Source organism: Anser brachyrhynchus (assembly GCF_964034855.1).
Source record: "Anser brachyrhynchus genome assembly, chromosome: 11".
In the NCBI taxonomy this organism is placed as follows: domain Eukaryota; kingdom Metazoa; phylum Chordata; class Aves; order Anseriformes; family Anatidae; genus Anser; species Anser brachyrhynchus.
In genome coordinates, this window is record NC_137706.1 from 4,472,086 (window position 1) to 4,492,337 (window position 20,252).

Below are 20,252 nucleotides of genomic sequence, written 5' to 3' on the forward strand. Positions count from 1 at the left end.
CCATTATTCCAAGCATGCATTAGAATCCTCATTACATATTATTACATGAAAGCAAATCTAGCTTTTCATCATTTACTCCTTAGATAAGTGTTTAGTGTTTAATACAAAATTACTACTTAGAATTTTTACACAAAGAAAATAAATTCTTGTTCTAAATTTTTGTGAAATGGAGACTTTGTATAGAACGAAATGGCTTACAGCAATAGTAAGTAGGAGTAATCTCTAACAAATTTGTTTGAGATTAGCACTGACTTTCCTGCAGTACAGAATCTTATATAATTGCCTGTTAGACAATGAACTTAAGTTTGTCAAAGGTAGACAAAAAAGATTATTAAAACATTTATAATTGTGATATATCGCTCAACAGATTTTTAAATATTATACAATGCTACAAATACCATGGGTCTCGGCCATGGTTGTACTCTGAAAAGTGGTTCATATTCCACAGAGATCCATAAATGAGGGTCTCTAGCAGTAATATTATAGTTCAACCACTAAATAATTGAAGTCACTCATGAATCTGATGTCACAGAACTTAATCCTGAACTTCTAGACCAAAACCGCTCATTTTATGGGAATAAGAGGCTTCCTTTCCATGTCATCCCAAACTCAGAGTCCTTTCTGTTTCAGTTAATGTACTGGTTGTATATATTTTAAGACCTTACATTTTGCTAATGATTCTGTTGAAGATGTGCAAACTCTTCCACCTTCTTACAACTGTATAAGATTAGCATTGTAAACAGAAGTCAAAGTGGTAATAAAGATCCTCAGGTGGGCTCAGTTTAAGGAGGTGTTGTTGTACAGTGCTATTATTTCTATAATTTTACATTATCAAATTACTTTTTTTTTTTTTTTCTAGAAAACACTTAGATCTCCCTGAAGTCATTCTTTAATTCAGCTAAATAGTTAGCAATGTGAAGGAACTGAAAGGAAGGTTACCCAACCATTCTTTTACACTGTGTGTTCATTACGGCAAATAACTCTGAAAAGTCACAGGAAATCCTTTGGTTTCAATACAAACTGAAGTGCAAAAATTGTGGTTATTTGTTTTTTTCCAGTATATGACATTTTAGACTTTCAGGTGACTCAGATGTTCTGTATTGCATGAAAGATTTAGAAGAGAGTTATCTTGAACTTTGCAATATCAGCCCTAACACATAACGGCTCTCATTGTTCAACCAAGAGGTTCCAGTAGATTGAACCTGATTTTGTGAGAAGTTTTTCTGTAGATGCTTTTTATTTTTTTCCCCCAGAAAGTCTGCATCTATAGAACTGAAGTGTAGGCACTCTCCCTTAGCCTCACAGAAGATTCACAGTTGGAATCTTTGAAGGAATGAGAGTGCAAAATGTCAGTTTAGGTTTTACAGGCAGAAATTTACAAGCTTTTTTTCCAAACCTTTGGCCAAATTAAAAAATAGTAATAAAAGTAATCACTTTTTAAAACTGTCATAAACTGTTGGAGAACAGAAGAGATAACAGATGTGGTTCATGCCATACAGTGAGTTTATGTCTCTGTGATCTCAGCACTTCAGATGAATGAACCACTCTGGCTAAAAATGCATTCTAGTGAGGTCTCCAGTCCATGGTCTGGTTTAAAGGAGAATTTGATTCAGTTCCTTCTAACCCATCCCTAAAAGGCTTCTTTACCAAAAAAGAGGAAGCGTTCAGCTCAAAGAAACATTTTTTTTTCCCCCAACAGAAAAGAACTTAGAAATAAAACATACTGAGTCTTTACTCGTAACCATGTCCCTTGAATATGAGGGCACAGCAAAGCTCCAGTTGCCCTGTTTCTGCACCCAAAGGAGAGTCAAAGAAAAGATATGTACCCTTATATTGTTAAGAGATGATAGGAAACCTCCTTTCTCATAAACGTCAAAGCATGCTCCTGTATTCTCCAAGCACCATTACGAAGACTAAACACATTTAATCCTAGTTTAGAGAGATTTTAATCTTTTCAGTTGGTGTAGGAAGCAAAGCAGAACAGCACACCTCAGATCAAGAGTAAGAGTAACCTGGGAGGGCAGCAGCACCTGACTATACTCCTTTTTTATGAGGCTGCTAGGTAAGATTTTCTTCCCTTGCCTCATCTTTGCTTCCTAGCCCCTTTGTAAGGGACCATGTTTCACTCCTGACAGTTTGCATCTAAACATGAAATGTTTCATTTCCTTTCTCTCCTAAATTTCTAAAACTTAGTAAGAAAATAAAAACAATCTTCTCTCAAGAAATTGACTCAAGCCAGTTACCCTGTATAATTTAGGAAAGAAAAGCATTTTAGCTTTTCAGGATGAAGAGTGCAACATTAATCATAATAAAATATAAGAGAATGCAGACCTTTGTATTTCAAGTGATTTCAAGCTTTTATTTGTCTCCTATTGCATGTGCAAAAGCAGTAATAAAAATTTAAAGGCATCAATTTATATAACGCAGCATAGTCTGTACCTCAATATTTTCACTATTTTTTTCCCACAGAGCAATTTGAGTCAAATCTTTGTTTTAAAAGCTTTATGTACACATTTCATCCAAAGCCTTATTAAATTTACATTCATGTCTCCAAGTAGTAATGCTTTCCGTCATTAAAAAAAGTTTCAAAATGGCAATCATTTGAAGGCTTATGTCTATAATATTTAATTAACTAAATGATATTTTTTTTTCAAACCTTTATTTTATTAAACAGTAAGTCTGAAAAAAATAAAGGGAAATCCATTTGAACCTAAGAGGATATTGGTTGTGTCCCAGGGGATCGTCAGGAGAACGGATGTAGTGATTTTTTTATTACTCCAAGTTTGATTAAATTGTAATGTACAAAAATCCCCCTGCCCCCACCAAAATATGTAATTAATGATAAAATAAAAGCCATGTGCTTTTAAACTATTTTAAAATTACTTGCCTGTTAAGCTCTATTTTTATCTCACCTTAAACTTTTTAAGTACTATCTGATTTAACAAAAGATGGCAAATATTAGACAAGAAATGAGATGAAGATTGCTTTTTCCTGGAAGAACAGGAATTTCCTCTGAGTTGAATTCTTGCAGAGCTCATGCCCTGAATTTCAGTAGATCTAATGCATCTCTGTTTTTGTTGCTGTTGGCATTATTATCTCTGTTGAAAGAATGCTTAACAGCCCAGGCTGAATTAAGGCTATACATAATACACAAACATAGCAAAACCATGTCTCTGTATGTAAAGATTTTCTAATCCATGATAAAAAACCTTGTTATGAAATGCAAACAGATAAATTCTTAATCAGAATTGTTTTGTAAATAAAGAGATTAGAAATGAAAGTGAGTTCTAAAATACACTCCGAATTAGAGCCCTTTAGAAGGACACCATCAATTTAGTAATTGGACTTTCATCTGAAAAGTTTATTTACTACTTTTATAAGCAACACCCATTTGGGTGATCATGCATGGAAATATTAATGGGGCCAGAGGAAAAAACTGCGTAAGACTACAGAAAATCACAATCAACCCTCTAATGTTTTCATGGGCAGTTTTGGCCAGGGAGATCCCTACCTGACGTGAAGGGCAGATGCAACCACTTCTCCCAGCCCTCTCCCGTGTTCCTGTTTTAAGGGCCTAGACGCTCGGTGCTGAGCCTGGCTGTGTGGAGGACCTGTGGCAATCTCCCTTAGAAATGAAATGCCAGGGCTTGCTCTCATGTCCTCGAGTGTCCCAGCAGTACTGCTCTGCTTCTGCAGGCTCAGGACAGGTAATTTTGGGACAGCAGAAGAGTGCTTGCAGCAAGCACACAGCTTTAGCCTAACATGCTGAACAGCACCGCAGCCTGTCCCCTTCACAGCATGGCGCAGGAACCTAGCACGTGCGGCAGGACCCAGAGCAACGCTGCAGGCCCATCCAGTCTGGAAAAGGGGAGCAGCCAAGTCACTGACTAGCAGGAAATGCCTGTCTGGGGAATGGGGAGATTACAGGTGGGAGTGTGGCATGGGAAAGGGCAGGGTTACCGCCTTTCCTGAACAAAGGCGTCCTTACAGAAAATTGTGAAGTGGTGGAGAGATCATTGGAGATTCTTCATGATTATCTGTAGCTGTTTAACTATGTCTTGAAAACTAACTAAAATGGAAATTCTGAAAGTATTTTTCTAATATTTCTCTATTGAAAGAGTACATCTTATAATTAAATTATTATTATTATTATTGTAACAGCTGACTCTGAATTCACTGTATCACACTGAATTCTTGTATTCTAGCAGAATATCATCAGTTGTGGAGTCACTGAGGCCATACTTTGCCTTCATGAACATCTATGCTACCCCACTGAAGGGATTTAACTCACCAGAGCTTGGCAACTGGTGATGTACAAGATAGAAAAAAACACACATCATTGCCTCCACACTGATAAAAAGCAGGAGTCTTGGCTGCTTCTTTACTGTTACAGTAAGAGTGTATAGCTATGAATGCACATTACCAGTAGATATGTTTAATAAGAAGGGGTCTTTTTAATATAAACTTTATGCTTTAAGATGTCTAAGGCTTTACAGGCCATGTAGAAAATTAGATTCCCTAAAATTCTGGATTCCAATCTTGCAAGAAATCCTATTTACACTGAAAAATGCTATTCCACACATTTGTAAAATAAAAAATGAAAATAGTGCAGACAGAGGCACTGTGATCTTCAGTCTGAGTGGGATAAAGTTCTGCAAGCTGCCAGAGAATAACAAGACATTATGCTCACAAGAGGCCAGTTGTTTTCCTTTCTTAACATTAGCCTTCTTACGCAAGACAATGGGAAGGATCTAATGTCCATGAAGCAACTTTTTTTGGCAGAGTTTGCAGACAGCTATTCCACACCCAGACATATTATTTATGACAGCAATCTAATTACTTTGTGAACAAAAAAGTCAGAACTGAAACTACTTCAGTAAATTTAAGATCAGGAGATAGACAACTGGTAAGATGAAAACCTGGTAACGTAAGACAAGATAAGATAAAGATACCTGACTATATTCTACTCTAAATTACAGTCCCATCAAATTTGTGTGCTTGGGTTTGTGTGGGTGCACTGATGGCTGAGCTTGGCCTAGAAACTTAGAATATTTAGTTACCACTTGATGATCAAGTTGGTCTTAACTCAGCCAAGCAGAGATTCACAGGGTATTAAATTGCTGCTCACGTAATTACATGATTAGGTGATAGTTTCCAGTTATGTCAGCCTAGTAGTAGTAAGTATGAGAAAAAAAAAGTCTTTCTCTCCTCCTTAAAATGACAACAGATAAAGTATTTCTGTGACATGGTTCAGATTTGCAGGTTTAGTCCCCAGTTTCCTCAACTCCAAATGGGTACACACGGACTGTGCCTGCCTCATTGGTCATACATGAGCAGGCAGTCACTCACTAACACCCACTGAGCACAAAGCCAGTGCAGCTGTGCTCAGGCTGGCTTGTATGCCTTCTTGTTTGCAGATTCAGTTTTCTGAGACCAGTTAGCACAAAAATAGAGCATCTGCAGTTGCATATTTCCCTGTAATGTGTATAACAGTAGCTGTTATGCAAGAAGACTACACAGCTGTTTCTCTATGATTCTTCTTGGTTATGGTAATCAGGGAAGGGAGGCCACAGCCATCCTCTCTTATTTCCTTCCCTCTTCATGTGAATTTGCAGTTGATGTACATAGATATGGTTACTGTCCCTTATCCTTTTCTATAACCATCTCTCCCACTCCTGTTCTCTTTTTTCATCACCCTTACAGTAAAGGTTGTTATTTTCAAAAGAATGGCCTTTTCTTTTGAATTTGCTAACTTTTGTCCATGCCATTTCAAAGCGTAAGTACATACTTGTAGACCTAACTACTTCCCTAAAGGCAAACTGTACCCCAGCTCACACAGGGCTGCAGACCATCCCATACTGATCCTCCTCCATATCTGAGCCATACCTTTCACTAAATCTTGCTTGGGGCAATTCCTGGAATACTCCCTTTGAGAAGTCTGGAAAAATGAAAGCTGGAGAACGCTAATTCCGCCTCCTCTAGCCTTGTGCCATAATCTTAAACTTTATAAATTTCAGCACACACATTCTTTCCATATTCATTAAACATATAAATATATGATGTGTAGAATTCTCATATGAAGTTTTAAAAAAACATGTAATTTCAGTTGTGAACAGCTGAAATGTTTTTTGTTTTGCTTTTATATCTGTATGTGCATTTGTGCTTAACATTGGAATAGTGAGGTATTAGATACGAACAGAAATGAGAGAATGCATAACGTAGTCGTATGTCATCCATTCACTGCACAGCAGTTGACTACAGCTTTGAATGTCTTGTAACTTTCAATTATACAGTCCAATAAACTACTGCTATCTAACACCACCCTACCCTCACATATCCTGACAGCTGTAATACTTTGGCACCATACAGTTCTCTGTTTGCTCGCATCATTATAACCTCAAGGCACGAACTGCACCTGGGTATAACGACACATTCTTGGGGCACTTTTATAACAAACTCTGTCTGCATTGCAAAGCTGGTTGAGAGTAATTTTACTGAGAGTTTTCTCTATCGCATTTTGGAATTAGTTAAAACCTTGGGGAAATAATGGAAACAAAAGTTTGAGTTTGCCTGTTTAAATTGCATCTATTCTAGCAGGACTTGCTTGTTAAACTTCAATCACCAAATCTTTTTGGTACAGTCTATTTCTAAGGCAGGAGAGATTTTCCCATTACATTGTTTCTCATTACACGTTTCTGAATGGAACTGCCTCGCAACTAAAAGCAAGCCTTTCTCCAGCAAATGTATTTTAGGTATTCAAATATGCATAGTTAGGAAGGTCATTTACAACACAGTCATGGGTGACGTGCAGTAATGGCAGAATGCTAAAGTGAAGCAAGGAGATAGACCAAAGCAACTGCATTGGATAAGATGCAATACTTTTACAAGAAGGAAAAAAAACAAACAGATTCCCACGTACCATAAAAGGAGGAAAATAAATATCTAATTTAGCATCAAATTAATTAACATTGCTCAAGATAAATCTCATCACATCCCAGAAATGTTATGATTCAGATTGCTTATACCTGCGGAGGAGCAAATGACTTCAGATTACAGATATTATATGGTATCTTCCTTTGAGTGTTGGGTCCTTATTCAGAAATAGGCGTGTATTTAAAAAGAAGATTTTTCAAAGAGACAAATTGATTTCTAGCAAACACAGACCACCTAGTCCATCCTAAACTAAAGGCCTTTTGTACCTTTGAAAATATTTCCTATTGACTTCAATACATACTTGAAGCTAAGCACGGTTTTTAGAACTGAATAAAGATTATCTTAAGCATACATTTAAATGTTTTGCTGAATTTCATTCTGGGAAGAACCAGCATAAAATGGAAGTTAGTTTAAATCTCTTGAGTACACTCCAACGTGGACTATTCAGGTATCCCCACTTGAATTGACTGTTCAAATGGCAAAGCCCATGAAATACCCTGAAGCTTCTTGACTCCTGTGCATCCTAGAACAGCACTGAACCAGCCAGATCCAGACTTTCACCTGTACTCCACAGCCAGAGCTCCTCTCCCTTTCCCTACAATATACCCTGCACTCAGCACTCGCAGAAAGCTAGCTGAGCACAGCAAGGGGAAAAATTATACCTCAGGAGTATAAGTAACCACTTACTTTTAAGTCTGTCCGAACTATGATGCTACAAACGTTATTTGTCTGATTTCACTATGATTTGCCCTAACTTGTCTTTTCTTTGCCTTGGTCCATAACAGCTCTTAGATTTTAATCTCTCTTGCCCTTAGTCTTGAATCTTCTTGCATGGCTCAGAGTCATACTACCTGTTCTGGCTTTCTCCCTCATTTATTGTCTTCATTTTAAAATCACTGACAGTAAGGTCTAGCAGTTCATGTTTTGACAGAGCAATATATGACATCAAGGCAGCGTAAGAGTAACACACTCTCTAATCTTCAGACAGCTGTCTCATTCCAGAGTTTCAGTATTAAACATTAAACATTTTTGGACTATTTTTCATGACTTTTATAGTAAGAGTCTTTTATAGTTTTGTTTTTTTTTTTTTTTTTGTGTATGTGTGTGTCATTGCTTATAACTATAATCTGGAATTGGAAACTTACCACAAAGAAATAATTCCCTCTTCACTTCCAGATTCAGAGATTTGTTGTGGAGACTGTGAGATCTTTTCCAGGCTCCAAATTCAGAGTTGTATAACACCATTATAGTTGAAAAGTGTTTTCTGTAGAGAGACAGAGAGGTTCTTCCTAGTAGACATTCTTTCTGGTCACAAAACAGGGGAAAATAAGAGCAAATGTTCATTGTGGTAAAGGCAACAACAGTACCCGTGCCACTAATGGCAAATTCTAGCATTTTTTCAATACGTAAACAACATTTTCAGCTATACCTGGACATCAGCAAGAGCTGCAAACTAACCAATAACATTTGACAGACATGCTTAAGATTTCACACTTTTCTTTTAAAATACAGGCACTTGGATGTGGGTGTGTGGCGCAGGCCATCCTTAGCCGAGGAGCACATGGCGGGCCCATGACAGTCTCTGTTGGATTTGCAATGGCAGTCACCATAGCAGTGTACGTGTCTGGGGGGATTTCTGGTAAGTGACTTCTGTTTTCTGATATAGCATTTATTGCCACAATTTTAAGGCTACCTTATTATATTATTTCCAATTCATGGAATAAACAGTTATGTATCTATCAGTAACAAACACCATTACAACAGAATCTGCATCAGAGTTTTGCTAGTAATTATTTTGTGTTCTTGTTTCCTTCTATTTTTCTGTTTGATAACCAGTTCCAACAAATTCTAATCCGAACTACAATGTGGTAGTTCACACCCTTGGCACACCTCTGGCCTTTATGAGCAGTGGTCTGTGCAAACCAGAAATCTATTTGGTGTTGCTTTGAGAATTCTGTCAATAATAACCAGGAAAAGATTAGAGAGAATCCTGCATTCACCAAGTAAAATGGTTGCCAGCCAGGTAGGAGGTAGGACAACCCATGAAAGGGTATAAGCAGCAGAGTTCGCTTTAGAGAGTACAATTCAACTCTCCATGTCTTATAACGAGCAAGTCCTCTCCTTGCCCCAAATTTTAAAAGAAACTCGCTTTGTTTGTTCTCAGAAAAAACAGATTAGAGAAAGCAGAAACAGCAAAAAGATTCAGTACTTGAGATACATTCTGTGATACACTATCAGTGTACTGTCATTGTCCCTTTGTTTCTGCTTTAATGTTTCCTCTATATATTGGTCAGGAATCCTAAGAATGGCTAAGCCACAGGTGTCTTTGTGTGCTACATTTGACATGCCTTGCTTCTCTACTATTCTCTACTACCTCTACTATTCAATTTGACCCAGTTAATACCAGGAACATTGGTATAACTGCTTTAACATTTTAATCCTCCCTGTAAAACAGAAACTCATGAGTTGTAATAATACACGGTGTATGTATTATAATACATAATACTCTGTGTTGTATGTGGAGTTTATATTGCTCTTAGAGCAAATGGTTCCCTTGTACTCCAGTTCCCATAGAGGAATTTCTGACCATTCATGAGGGGGGTAAAATTCAGCTGGGCAGGTATCTGTAGGTATGTATAACTGGATCAATAAATAGCTGCCACAGCAGAAACTACTGCGGCAATCTCTCTTCTACAGAGATTACAATTTCTTTTACAAAGCAGCAGGCATGAGGAAGTTTCTAAGTTCCTATTAGAAAGTGCTTGAGGTACTGCAAAACATGCAGTCTTGCTACTGTCATTGAAAGTGAGTAGAATGGTGCACTGATACCATGCAAAGTTAATTCAGCAGTACATTCCTATTGTCTGAACAACTTTAAGCTGCAGCTCTTGGTTTACACATAGGCAGGTAAAACCTTCTAATGCAGTATCATGAAAAAAATCTGTAAGGACACTAACCTTTCCTATATTTGCTTCTCTAAGGGCATTCATCTCTATTATAGAGAAAATTAGAGTTCAATTCTAGCAGGTCTCAGTGGTTGCAGAGGTTGCAGTATTGTGCTTCCTGAGTTTTTTTCCCACGACAAAGGATTCTGCATGCAGTGCATTTTCTCTATTAAAGAATAGGAACAAACACTTCAATAGGCTGGGACAACATCTGATTACTGGTAGACATTTTAGAATATCAGTTCCCATATATCCTTTTTAGCAAATTCCATGGCTCTTTGGCCATGAAGTCTCATGTTTACGTATTGGTAAAATATTTTGCATCAACTCTTTGTGGAATTCTAAACTCACAGTAACACAAAATATATTGTCTTCACTTGGTGAACTTGAGCTCTTTTATCTAGGTAAATTCCCTTTAAAGCTTTTTTCCATCTCATTTTCCTCAATCTCTATATAATTTCTCACCATTTTTTCAAATTTAGCATTTCAGACAAACTCATCATTGTGATCACTGTAACTAGAAAAAATGGGGAAGTTTCCAAAGCAGACTTTATTTATTTTTTAAATCAGGAGACTGCCAGTGGCACAGGAACCAAGAATCTTTTAAGTCCTCTATGTCAGCATGAGAGCCTTCAACAAGACTTTTCCTTTGCAGATTTAATGTTAATCAGACTGCTAATATTAATATGACTTGTCCTGACCATCATAATCACCCTGTATTATATACAGGTGGGGAACAGTATCAGGTGTTGAAAGAAAGTAAAATGATTCATTCCAGCCAGAGTAAAGAACAAAAGACAAGACAACAATTTATCAAAATTCACATGAAGGGCTGTTAAACAAGGTGCCATCCATCTATCTGCTCTGCACTGAAGAATTTGAAACACAGTGAGGAATTCAAAATTAATTCAAGACTGATGCTACCAGGTCAGAGTTTTGGAAATGATACAAAGAAGGTTTTATCCAGCTTGTTATCTGTGTTTGTCAGTTCTTTATGTATCAAAGGTGCCTGGATTTCAAAAGATAATGACTCAGTGACCTGAAGTGCAAGCAAACACAGAAACTGTACATAGAGGCCCTTTCTCCAACACTATCCTTTGACAGACAAAGGTCACTCTCTTTTATTTATTTTATTAAAGACAAAGGCCATTTTTTCTGATAGCAGCATGGACTGAAATGTGACTTTGCCTGGAAGGTAAGCAATGGACTTGCTACATCCTTGCAATGCTTGTGTTTTACTGTATTTTTACCATGGAATACATCTGTTTATTTATTTGGCAAGAAATTTGGATTTTTTAAGTATAAACTACATATTTGTGAAAACTGAAGTTTTCCAAAGGCATTCAACACTTTTTTTTCCCTATGTTGATAAAAGATATTGAGGAAAGTGACTAGCATGTAGTATGATAATAAATACATTTCAGAAATTAAAACCATCACAAAGACTTCCAGTGTTGCTGAAGTCTCCTATGTGTGAGTTCAGGTGTAGTTACTCCTAAACGTGAAGGAGGGAAATTGCAGAGGAATTCTCTGATTTGGTACAGGTGCCTTATCAGTTCCCTCATTGCAGAACCTCCTGCAGGGTGTAAGAGCTTGATGAAAATGTGTGATAAAGAATTATGCACTACTTTCCCCTCTCCCATCTGGGCATAGCTCACCAGCAGTCAGCATGAAGCTGGGCAGCCCTAATATTATTTTATGTTCACGAAAACAGAGGTAACCCCTTGCTGAAGAGAGGGACGTGAACATGACTTAAATCCATTTCTCTTGAGTGTAGTCAAGATCTAGCTCAAGATTCAGAATATGATCAAGTTGGTAATCGTCCTTACTTTCAATACATGACTGTTAAATTGAATCAATGTTTTGCTGCCCCAGTCCTCCCTTAAAAATGGATGAAAAGCCAAAGTCCTTGAGGAGAGAGAATATCTGCAGAGTGATGGACCCTCTCATCACAACCAATAGGACAGATTCAGGCTTTTTCTAGAAAAGTTATCTGTAGATTCATAGATTATATATTGCAGGACAGCATTCTGATACATAGCACAGTCTGCGAACATCAGTAGGGAAGCTCTTAGTGGATCTTCGGCTCCCTCCTCCTCCCCTCCTCCTCCCCCTCAGTTTCATCCAACTTATTTCAGTTTAATTGCAAACAGCATTTAGTCGCAAAATAACCTCTGGGAAACCATGTACATAGTCTCATGCTCAAAAGTGCCCATGTTTTTGCAAATCCTTCACCTATTCTCATGTATCTGAGTCATTCATATGACTTACTTTGTGATTTATTTTTCAGGTGGTCACATAAACCCAGCCGTTTCATTAGCCATGTGCGTGACTGGAAGATTAAAATGGACCAAATTACCAATTTACATATTAGCACAACTCCTGGGAGCATTTGTTGGAGCAGCTGCTGTCTTTGGGATTTATTACGGTGAGTACACCTTAGACATGGTCATGGGACAAACTAGAGGTCAGGCTGTCTCTAAGGCCCCAGTTTTTCAATAAATGCCAAGCAGGCAGAGGACTGTTAACACAGAGCTAATGGCAGGACTGAGGCTGAAACCGTAAAGAAGAAAGGAAGAAGTATAAAGAATTTGAAGAAAAAAAAAAAGGCTCAAACGTTCCAGATATCCTACAACTTTTCTGAAACACTAATACTGCAGGAAATGTTCTGAAATTTAGAAAAATTATTCATGGGAAATCAGATACTCTGAGATCATGTATTTCTCAGTAAGGATTTTAAATTACTTAATAGCCAGGATATAGGGCTATTCATCTTCCAGGCAAATTAGAAACATTAAAGACGTGATCCAAGTGCCTGTAGGCTAGTATCACCAATGCCATTCATTGAGGTTACAGGATATGAGATCAAGTCCCTCCTGACTAAACTGCAGACCACCCTAGACAGAGAACTCTCCAAGGCAATGAACTCCAGGTAGTGATGAAGGGGTCATACACTGGGGGGAGGCGGGAGAGATTACCCCTATCCTTTAGGCATGTTTCTATTTTATAGTGTGCCACAAAGGGAAAAACAACTCGGTAAATCTTTGATTTACATACACAGGTGTCCCTGAGTTGATGAATCCATGCAGTCAGATCAGTTCCTTTAATCACCTCCTCCAAAATTCTGCTTCTGCCCCAGCCTCCCTTCTCCAAAGCTCCTCTTACTGCATTGTGTCTCCGGAGTGCTGGGTCTGGATGCAAGAAAATAAAAAAATAAGAAAGGAAATGCCTACTGTAAATCAGTTAGGTGCTCAGTACCGATAGAAATAAGGAGCAGGGAAAAAAAAAGAAGAAAAAAAACAAGTTAGGAACTGTGGTTACTATTTTGGGCTTGGTGGTATTTTTTATTTGATTGTTTGGTTTTGGTTTTGTTTGTTTAAGGTTAGTGTTAGAGTTTGGGAACTTCAGGGCTTGCTATCAAATTATTCTGATGCAGAAGTCATATTATACTATTTAAAATAGACTTAAAATATACTAACATAGATGCATGTGGACTTACAAATACACTAACTTAAATAAACAATGAAGTGAAGTTTTGGGCTTAGCCCTTCCCTTCCCCTTGTGGACGACTAGCATAGCAGTTGGGTGTTAAGCTCATGCAGAGTGAAAAAATCAAACTTCTTTAGAAGAGGAGATCTCTCAGGAGAGCTCATACCCAGAACAAGTCAGTGCACAACTGTCAAAGAGAATAGCAGTAATTCCTCCTGGCTGGGAATTCCAAAAGTTTACAAAGTACAGTCAGGATGCTATGCATTTCTCAGGGCATTGTGCCAAATATTGCACCTCTTACAGAATAATGCAAATGTGCTCAGAATCAGAAAACTACCTTGCGCTGATTTTGGAGCAATGTGCAGGAGGGGAAAAAAAGCCCCATTTTGAAGGCTGTGGTACATAAAACAAGTCCTTCAATGCACAGGAGGAGAGATGAGACAGGAGGGAATGAGCACATCACCTCAAATCCATTGACTATGCTCCCAGATAAAATAAACATTTTCAGATGAGAATATGAAGTGCACACATCTATCAAATATATTCTAGTCCAAGAAAACCTAATGTTTATGGAGAAGTGCAACCAGGTAATTGCTGTTTTCTATAGACGCCTTTATGGAGTACAGCAACGGAACACTTGAAGTCACAGGACCTAATGCCACAGCACATATCTTTGCAACATACCCAGCTCCATATCTATCCCTCATAAATGGATTTGCAGATCAGGTAAGTGCACTTGCTGTCTTGACTCTACAAATTAAACATACTGAAAACTATAAAACTAGGCAATAAAAAATACATAGCTCTTTAACGGGTCTGATGACTCTCACCATTTTGGTCATACATCACTATGTACAATAGCAATGAGAATGCAATGCTGTTTGCGGGGGTTACATTTTAGTCATATTTTACAAGCACGTTAATTTCAAGTTGTTCTTTCCACATACATCATATTAATTGTTGCACTCTACATGTGTTTAATGTGATATGTGTAAGAGGTTTTCCCCAGCATAAATCAGTGTTTCTCCATAAACTTCAGCAGCACTATGTCTATTTGCATCAACAGCCAGCTCATTTCGTGGATCTGTTATTCCTTAAGAAATGCTTAAACAGCCATGGTAACACGTGCGTTTTCTGCTACCATAAGCCTCCTCTCCAACCTTCTCTTTGCAAATAGATTTGTGATATTTGTTATTCTTTCAAACCACTGAATCTCCAAAATTCTCTACTTCATTTCCAGTCTGTATCTTCTAGTCCCACTTACCCAACAGTGAAAAATGCAGCTTCATATCTCCTAACTACTTCTAATTAATTTACCTGTTTTCTTCAGGCATACATGAAACAAATACTGTGCAACTGAGCTATGAAAAACTAGGGATTGCTAGAGCACAGGAATTCCTCGTGTAAAGGGCAGGACAATTGTGAAATCTGAACAAAAACAAACAAACAACAACAAACCTTAACACCTTTGTTGTGACTTTTTGTGACAATTTCTGAATTTTGTTTTGGAGCAGTCAGCAGATTTTTCTTTCCATTAAGATCCTTTTGCCAATGGATATTTTAAAATCAAAACCAGATGAAGTAAAAACAAACAAACAAACAAACAAAACAAAACCAAAAAAAGGCAAAAGAAAGCCCAAACTTGTCACTTTAAAATCAATGTAAAAATTGTATGTTTTGACACTGCTAAAACTTCTTTCTGTTTTTCCATAAAGTTAATTATTAGCAAAATCAGCATTTACAAAACATTTGATTTAAGCAGAGCAGCACTTCCATCAGAAAGTCATTCCAAGAAAATTTCTTTCACCAGCTCAATTAGTACATGCAATAGAGAGATCATGAGATCATGTTACAGTCACACATGCAACCTTAATGCAGGTGATTTGGGTAAGTTTTTAGCTGCTCAGTTTTGATGTTGTAGACTTCACTTTTTTCCCCTGTGCTATGAAGTGTCTGGATAAAGAGGTGCATATTTAGTCTGGTAATTTATTAGAATAAGCTACTGTCACGTAAAGCACTTTTTTATCAATGTAGTGGCAGAGCAGAACTACAAAAAAAAAAAAAAACAACAACAACCAAAAAAACCTGTTGAACTGAACAGAAAAAAGATGTGGAAACAAAGCATTAGACCTCACACAGGAAATACCTTTTAAATCCTCTGTTTTTCCACACCAGGTTGTTGGAGAGTTTTTGCTATCTACTGAGCACATTTCTTGTTCTTTTCTTTCATCACACATATCTAAATTTCTCATTACTGTGAACTAGAGAGACACCAGTTTCAAACTTCGATACTTTGTATAGTGGGATAGATCTAAATACCAGCTTTAAGCCACCACAATCCACAGAGATGTTGTAGCTCTTCTTTTCATTATTAGAAGCAACCTGCACATATTTATTCAATATTCTTTTCTTTGCATTGGCCAGGTGATGTCAACAGCTGTTCTTCTTCTGGCTATATTTGCTATTTTTGACACCAGAAATAACAGAGTACCAAAGGGCCTGGAGCCAATTGCAGTTGGACTTCTTATAATCGTTCTTACTTGCTCCCTGGGAATGAACAGTGGCTGTGCCATGAACCCAGCCAGGGACCTCGGCCCAAGGCTCTTCACAGCCATTGCGGGATGGGGAATGGAAGTATTCACGTAAGTAAGCCTGGATATGAAGTGAAATGCTTTTGGCTGAAATTGCTTCCTAGGAAAGTAGGATACTGATCCAACATGGTACCAAGTCATCCTTTATATACATATAGGTAATTCTTTGCATACCAGAAACTACTCATGCACTTTGTCAGACATGCTCTAGGTACTGGGCTTTAAAAAGGATTTCCTGCTTCTAGGGCAAATCAAGCACACATTATCTCTAATATCAATCATTGCTTCAAGTAGACCCTTCCCAAAATATTAGAAATTCTTAGAGGTCACTGAAAATATAAAATAAGTGCTTTCTTCTCTTCTCCTGCAGCTTTTGGAAAAAAAAGAAATCATGAGAGAGTTAGGTGGGAATATATACTGTGTGCTATATAAAAACACAGATGTATCAGACTGATTTAATCTGTTATTACTACTGACTTATTGCAGAAATATACAACAGCCTAAAAGCCTGACTTCCTGGCTGGGAGTGAAGGAGTAAATGAAAGAAAGCTCTCTTCATTTCCCCACATTTCAGAGCACGCTCTCAAATCCCTGTGCATGTGTGCACACAGGCACACACACACTCTTGGCTGGCCAAACACATAGCTAATTAGTTGCACATCAAATCCACAGTTTACACATATCCAGTGTAAAAGCCACTCTGGGAAATCTAAGTGAGAGTAATCTGTCATCAGTAGTTGAATCTTCTGGTTTATTTTTGTATGGTTTGTTTTTCCGGTTATTTACAAGTAAGAATCCCCAGAAGTACTGTACACTGCTACAGAACCCTACCTAATGGAGATTTCATTTTAGCTACTCCACTAAGTACAAATAATCTGTATTTATTTAGTATGACTTCCATCTACACAAATCATGTGCCTTGCTAGAGGAGTACAGTAGCAAGGCTTTTCTCATACAAAAGAGCAAGACACACAGAACAGAGGAAACAGGCACAAAGTCATGCCACAGGCCAGCTGCAAGGCTGGGATGTAACACAGCTTTTGTGAGCCCAAGGCTGAAGTCTGCTCTCTAGCCCAGTTACCTCTGAACTTTTCCTCCTCAGCAGCTCTGACCACTGTGCCATTAGACTGCGCTTCTTAGAATGGCAGCCTGCAGAGTGATATCCCATACCAAGCATCCAATACCTCTTATTAGTTATTTACTATAATATTAACTATAGCATTACGTCTTAGAATCTGTAACATATTATGAAGTTTGCTATTGCATTGCTGAAAAGTTTGAAAGCCTGATTGTACTGTGATCTAGTCACAGAATACCTGTGAACTGCACTCCTCTCCAAAAGTAACATCACATGACATTACAATTTACGGTACTTAAGAAATTACAAGGAAAGTCTACATCTATACCAACACGGTCTCTTCCCTAAATTAATTTTAGGATTTATATACAAGGCAGAAATGTATTCCCACTGTAAAAACCATACTAAGAAATCTAAAAATGGGAATATAATAAGCGAGATATGATATCTCTGGTCATGGCCAGAATAAACTTATAGCAGTCTCAGGGAAGTATGAATTAAGAAAGAAGTTTTCCTCTCTACCTTCAGTTAGAATCCTACAGCTATAACCAAGTTCAAGGGGGTGGTACAACACGAATATTTTCTCATCCATTTACAGAGCAAACCCGTATGGGACTTAGGAAGAACTCGAGCTTTGTTAGGTACCTGGAAGCCTTGGATCAGCTGCAGGCCACATGAGAAGTCTGTACAATCGTAGCTGGGATCCTGAGCCGCCTTGTGCTCTGCTGGCATCACATATGTACAAGGGACTTAAGTGATACAGCCAAAGTTGATAACTAAACCTTGGATGTCTCAGCTTAACCAGGATTCACAGCCTTGAGACGGGTGTTTAAGCTCTCTGGTAAAAGGCAGGAACTGAGACCTAAGCATGAAGCCTCTTCTGAGACATGAGGGAAGTGTTGCACAAACTGAGCAATAGGAAATACTGAAGAGACATTAAACACTGCCTGAAAGCATTTCACGAGGTGACTGAGTCACTCTGTCCAGGTCACTGAATGCTCAAGTGGTGTGTACAGAGTAGCCAGGGACCACCACAAAAGTATCACTTTGGACTAGGTTAAAGAAGGATGAGACTCTCTGACACCATGCTCCATACATTGAGATAATCAGTTCTCACAAGGAAAGTCCACTTTACCCTTTTTCATGCTTGACAGACCATTAAATTCTAGTTTTTATCTGGCAGAGAGCTGTGAGTACACCGGAGGGCGTTCTCCCACTGGACCATGGTGTTGTCCAGAGGTTTGAGAGGCAGCTGAGATGGGGTCTATAAATGTTGCTGTTACTGGCACGCACACACCTGAAGGAGCAGTTTCCCCAACACCTGCTCCTAGGGACACAGGCTGTGGCATGGTTTCCCTAGCTTTAACCAGCCTAGCTTTGGTTAGAGGCTCCCTAAGAAGCTGTTCTGACTGGCTGCACCTGGATGGGTGTGGGTGTCCACACGGCCTGCTCTGCAGAGCTGTGGTCAGCACGGCGGCCTGATCCTGCGCAGGCTGCCCTGCTTGGTGGGTGCCTCAGAAGCACTGTCCCTGTCATGGGAGGCAACGGCAGGCTTTAGGGACCTGCACGTTTCTAGTGATTTGCCTTGTAACGACGGAGACAAACAGCAGTCTTCCTTAAGCACATACCTAATACTTGAATACGCTCAGAAAAACCCCACTTTTGGTTAGCGCAGTTTCGACTGTCGCGAGAGAGCCGCCGGAGCTGTGGGTACGAAGCCCCGGCCCGGATGGTGACGAAGGTATCACCGTGACGAGGCAGCGGGAGGGCGAGCGGCAGCCCGCGGCCGGCCGGGCCCTGTCAGGCGGCGGGGCGCGGAGCCGACGCGCGGGAACGCTGACACCTCGCGGCCGGCGGCGCTGCTCCAGGGAGCTCTGCTCACTGCTCTCTGTGCTCGTCACAGGGAGCTCTTGCGCCTGTTTCAGTGAAGGAGGGTTGAGGGTCAGGAAACTCGTAGCTCAGCCGTGCCCCGATCTCATTTCAGCTTTGGCATCACGCTCTGCAAAGGCTTTGCAGCCACCGTCTTAGCAGAGGATGTCTGAAGCGCAGCTGGGAGCAGCTGCTGCAAGCCTAGGCCGTGGTCTGCAGGTCAGGCAGGAGCCGACAAGGCACAAGTCAGGCCGTGGCACAAGCACAGAGAGAAACCTGCTGAGAAACACCTTCATTACACGCCTACACGTACACACATACACAGGGATTATATGCAGGTAGCTGATGTGGAGTGTGTTGTGCTGATTAATTCGGTAAGACCTTTGTCCATGCTTGTTCCAGAAACTCAGGGACTCAGCAAACATTCATGACTAAGCAACAAACAGATCTGTAAACTCAGTAGAACAATATCACGAGTTACATTATACCCACAGGGCAAAATTTAAGTAATTCTAAAGGCAAAATACGCACACATAAACGCACACAAGGCATTTTTACACAAGGAATAATAATATCATCAGTAATATCATCGGTAGGGCACTGTGAGATAAGCACTGCTCTGTTCTTGGATTGCAACAAACACATTTACTCTTGCATAAATCTATACAACTGAGTGCTGAATAATTATCCATACAGCTTCAAGATTTCCCTGGCAGGTTCCTGTAGAGTTCCTCTCAAATGAATTTGTGCCTTGGTATTTCTGTGAGGAAAAAAAAATTACTTCTCCATTTTCAATATGCATGAAATTGAGGCGGCTGGGTTTTCACTGAAGGCTCACACATTGAATTAATACAGCATGCTATTGAATCAAAACACCTTCATGCACCAGTACAGTTAAGAAAGCCTGTGCTCCAAAAGCGCTAGTCAGCAAGTTACTGTCTGAATGTGAGCCTCCAGGAAAGGGAGAGCAATTATGCAGAAGACTCGGGCTTGTTGAAAGAGGCTGTTATGTATTGATTTTATACCTTTTAATGGTGGACTTCTTTCTTAAAAAGTGTTTCTAAATCATAGAATGGTAGAATGGTTCTACGCATTTTGAAATAAATCTTATCAATTGCGCAAAGTGAATTTAAACATTTCATTGGAACCAATGTTATTCTGCTGGACTTTTTAACTGAACACAGCAATTTTACGAAAAGTCAATTTGTAGGTGTTTAAAACTTGTGAATACTTGTTTACCTCTTACCGAAAGACCCCATGTTTTAAACACAGAGAGAAGACACTACATCATGAAATTGAATCTTGACCATTCTAGTCAAGTATTTTTTTCAAGTACTTTACAGTCTG

At 39.0% G+C, this 20,252-nt stretch overlaps 1 protein-coding gene and 1 long non-coding RNA gene across 6 annotated transcripts in view; one reads left to right on the forward strand and one right to left on the reverse strand.

The window, feature by feature from the left end:
• LOC308201182 overlaps window positions 1-20,252 on the reverse strand; it is a 133,856-nt gene that overhangs the window by 7,947 nt on the left and 105,657 nt on the right. For 2 of the 3 annotated variants that reach the window (XR_013956100.1, XR_013956101.1), the window contains exons 5-6: window positions 12,932-13,069; window positions 8,079-8,197 (exon numbers count right to left, since the gene is read on the reverse strand). This is a non-coding gene — a long non-coding RNA (uncharacterized lncRNA). Of the gene's footprint in view, window positions 1-8,078; window positions 8,198-9,890; window positions 10,045-12,931; window positions 13,070-20,252 lie in introns of all 3 variants that reach the window. The other variant, XR_013956102.1, reaches the window with a different exon arrangement.
• Window positions 1-20,252, forward strand: part of AQP9 (aquaporin 9) — a 29,599-nt gene that overhangs the window by 5,081 nt on the left and 4,266 nt on the right. For 2 of the 3 annotated variants that reach the window (XM_080608166.1, XM_080608165.1), the window contains exons 2-5: window positions 8,446-8,572; window positions 12,169-12,306; window positions 13,975-14,093; window positions 15,792-16,009. In XM_080608166.1, coding sequence (XP_080464292.1) covers window positions 8,446-8,572; window positions 12,169-12,306; window positions 13,975-14,093; window positions 15,792-16,009 — 602 coding nt within the window. Of the gene's footprint in view, window positions 1-8,445; window positions 8,573-12,168; window positions 12,307-13,974; window positions 14,094-15,791; window positions 16,010-17,634; window positions 18,929-20,252 lie in introns of those variants that run through there. The other variant, XM_080608167.1, reaches the window with a different exon arrangement.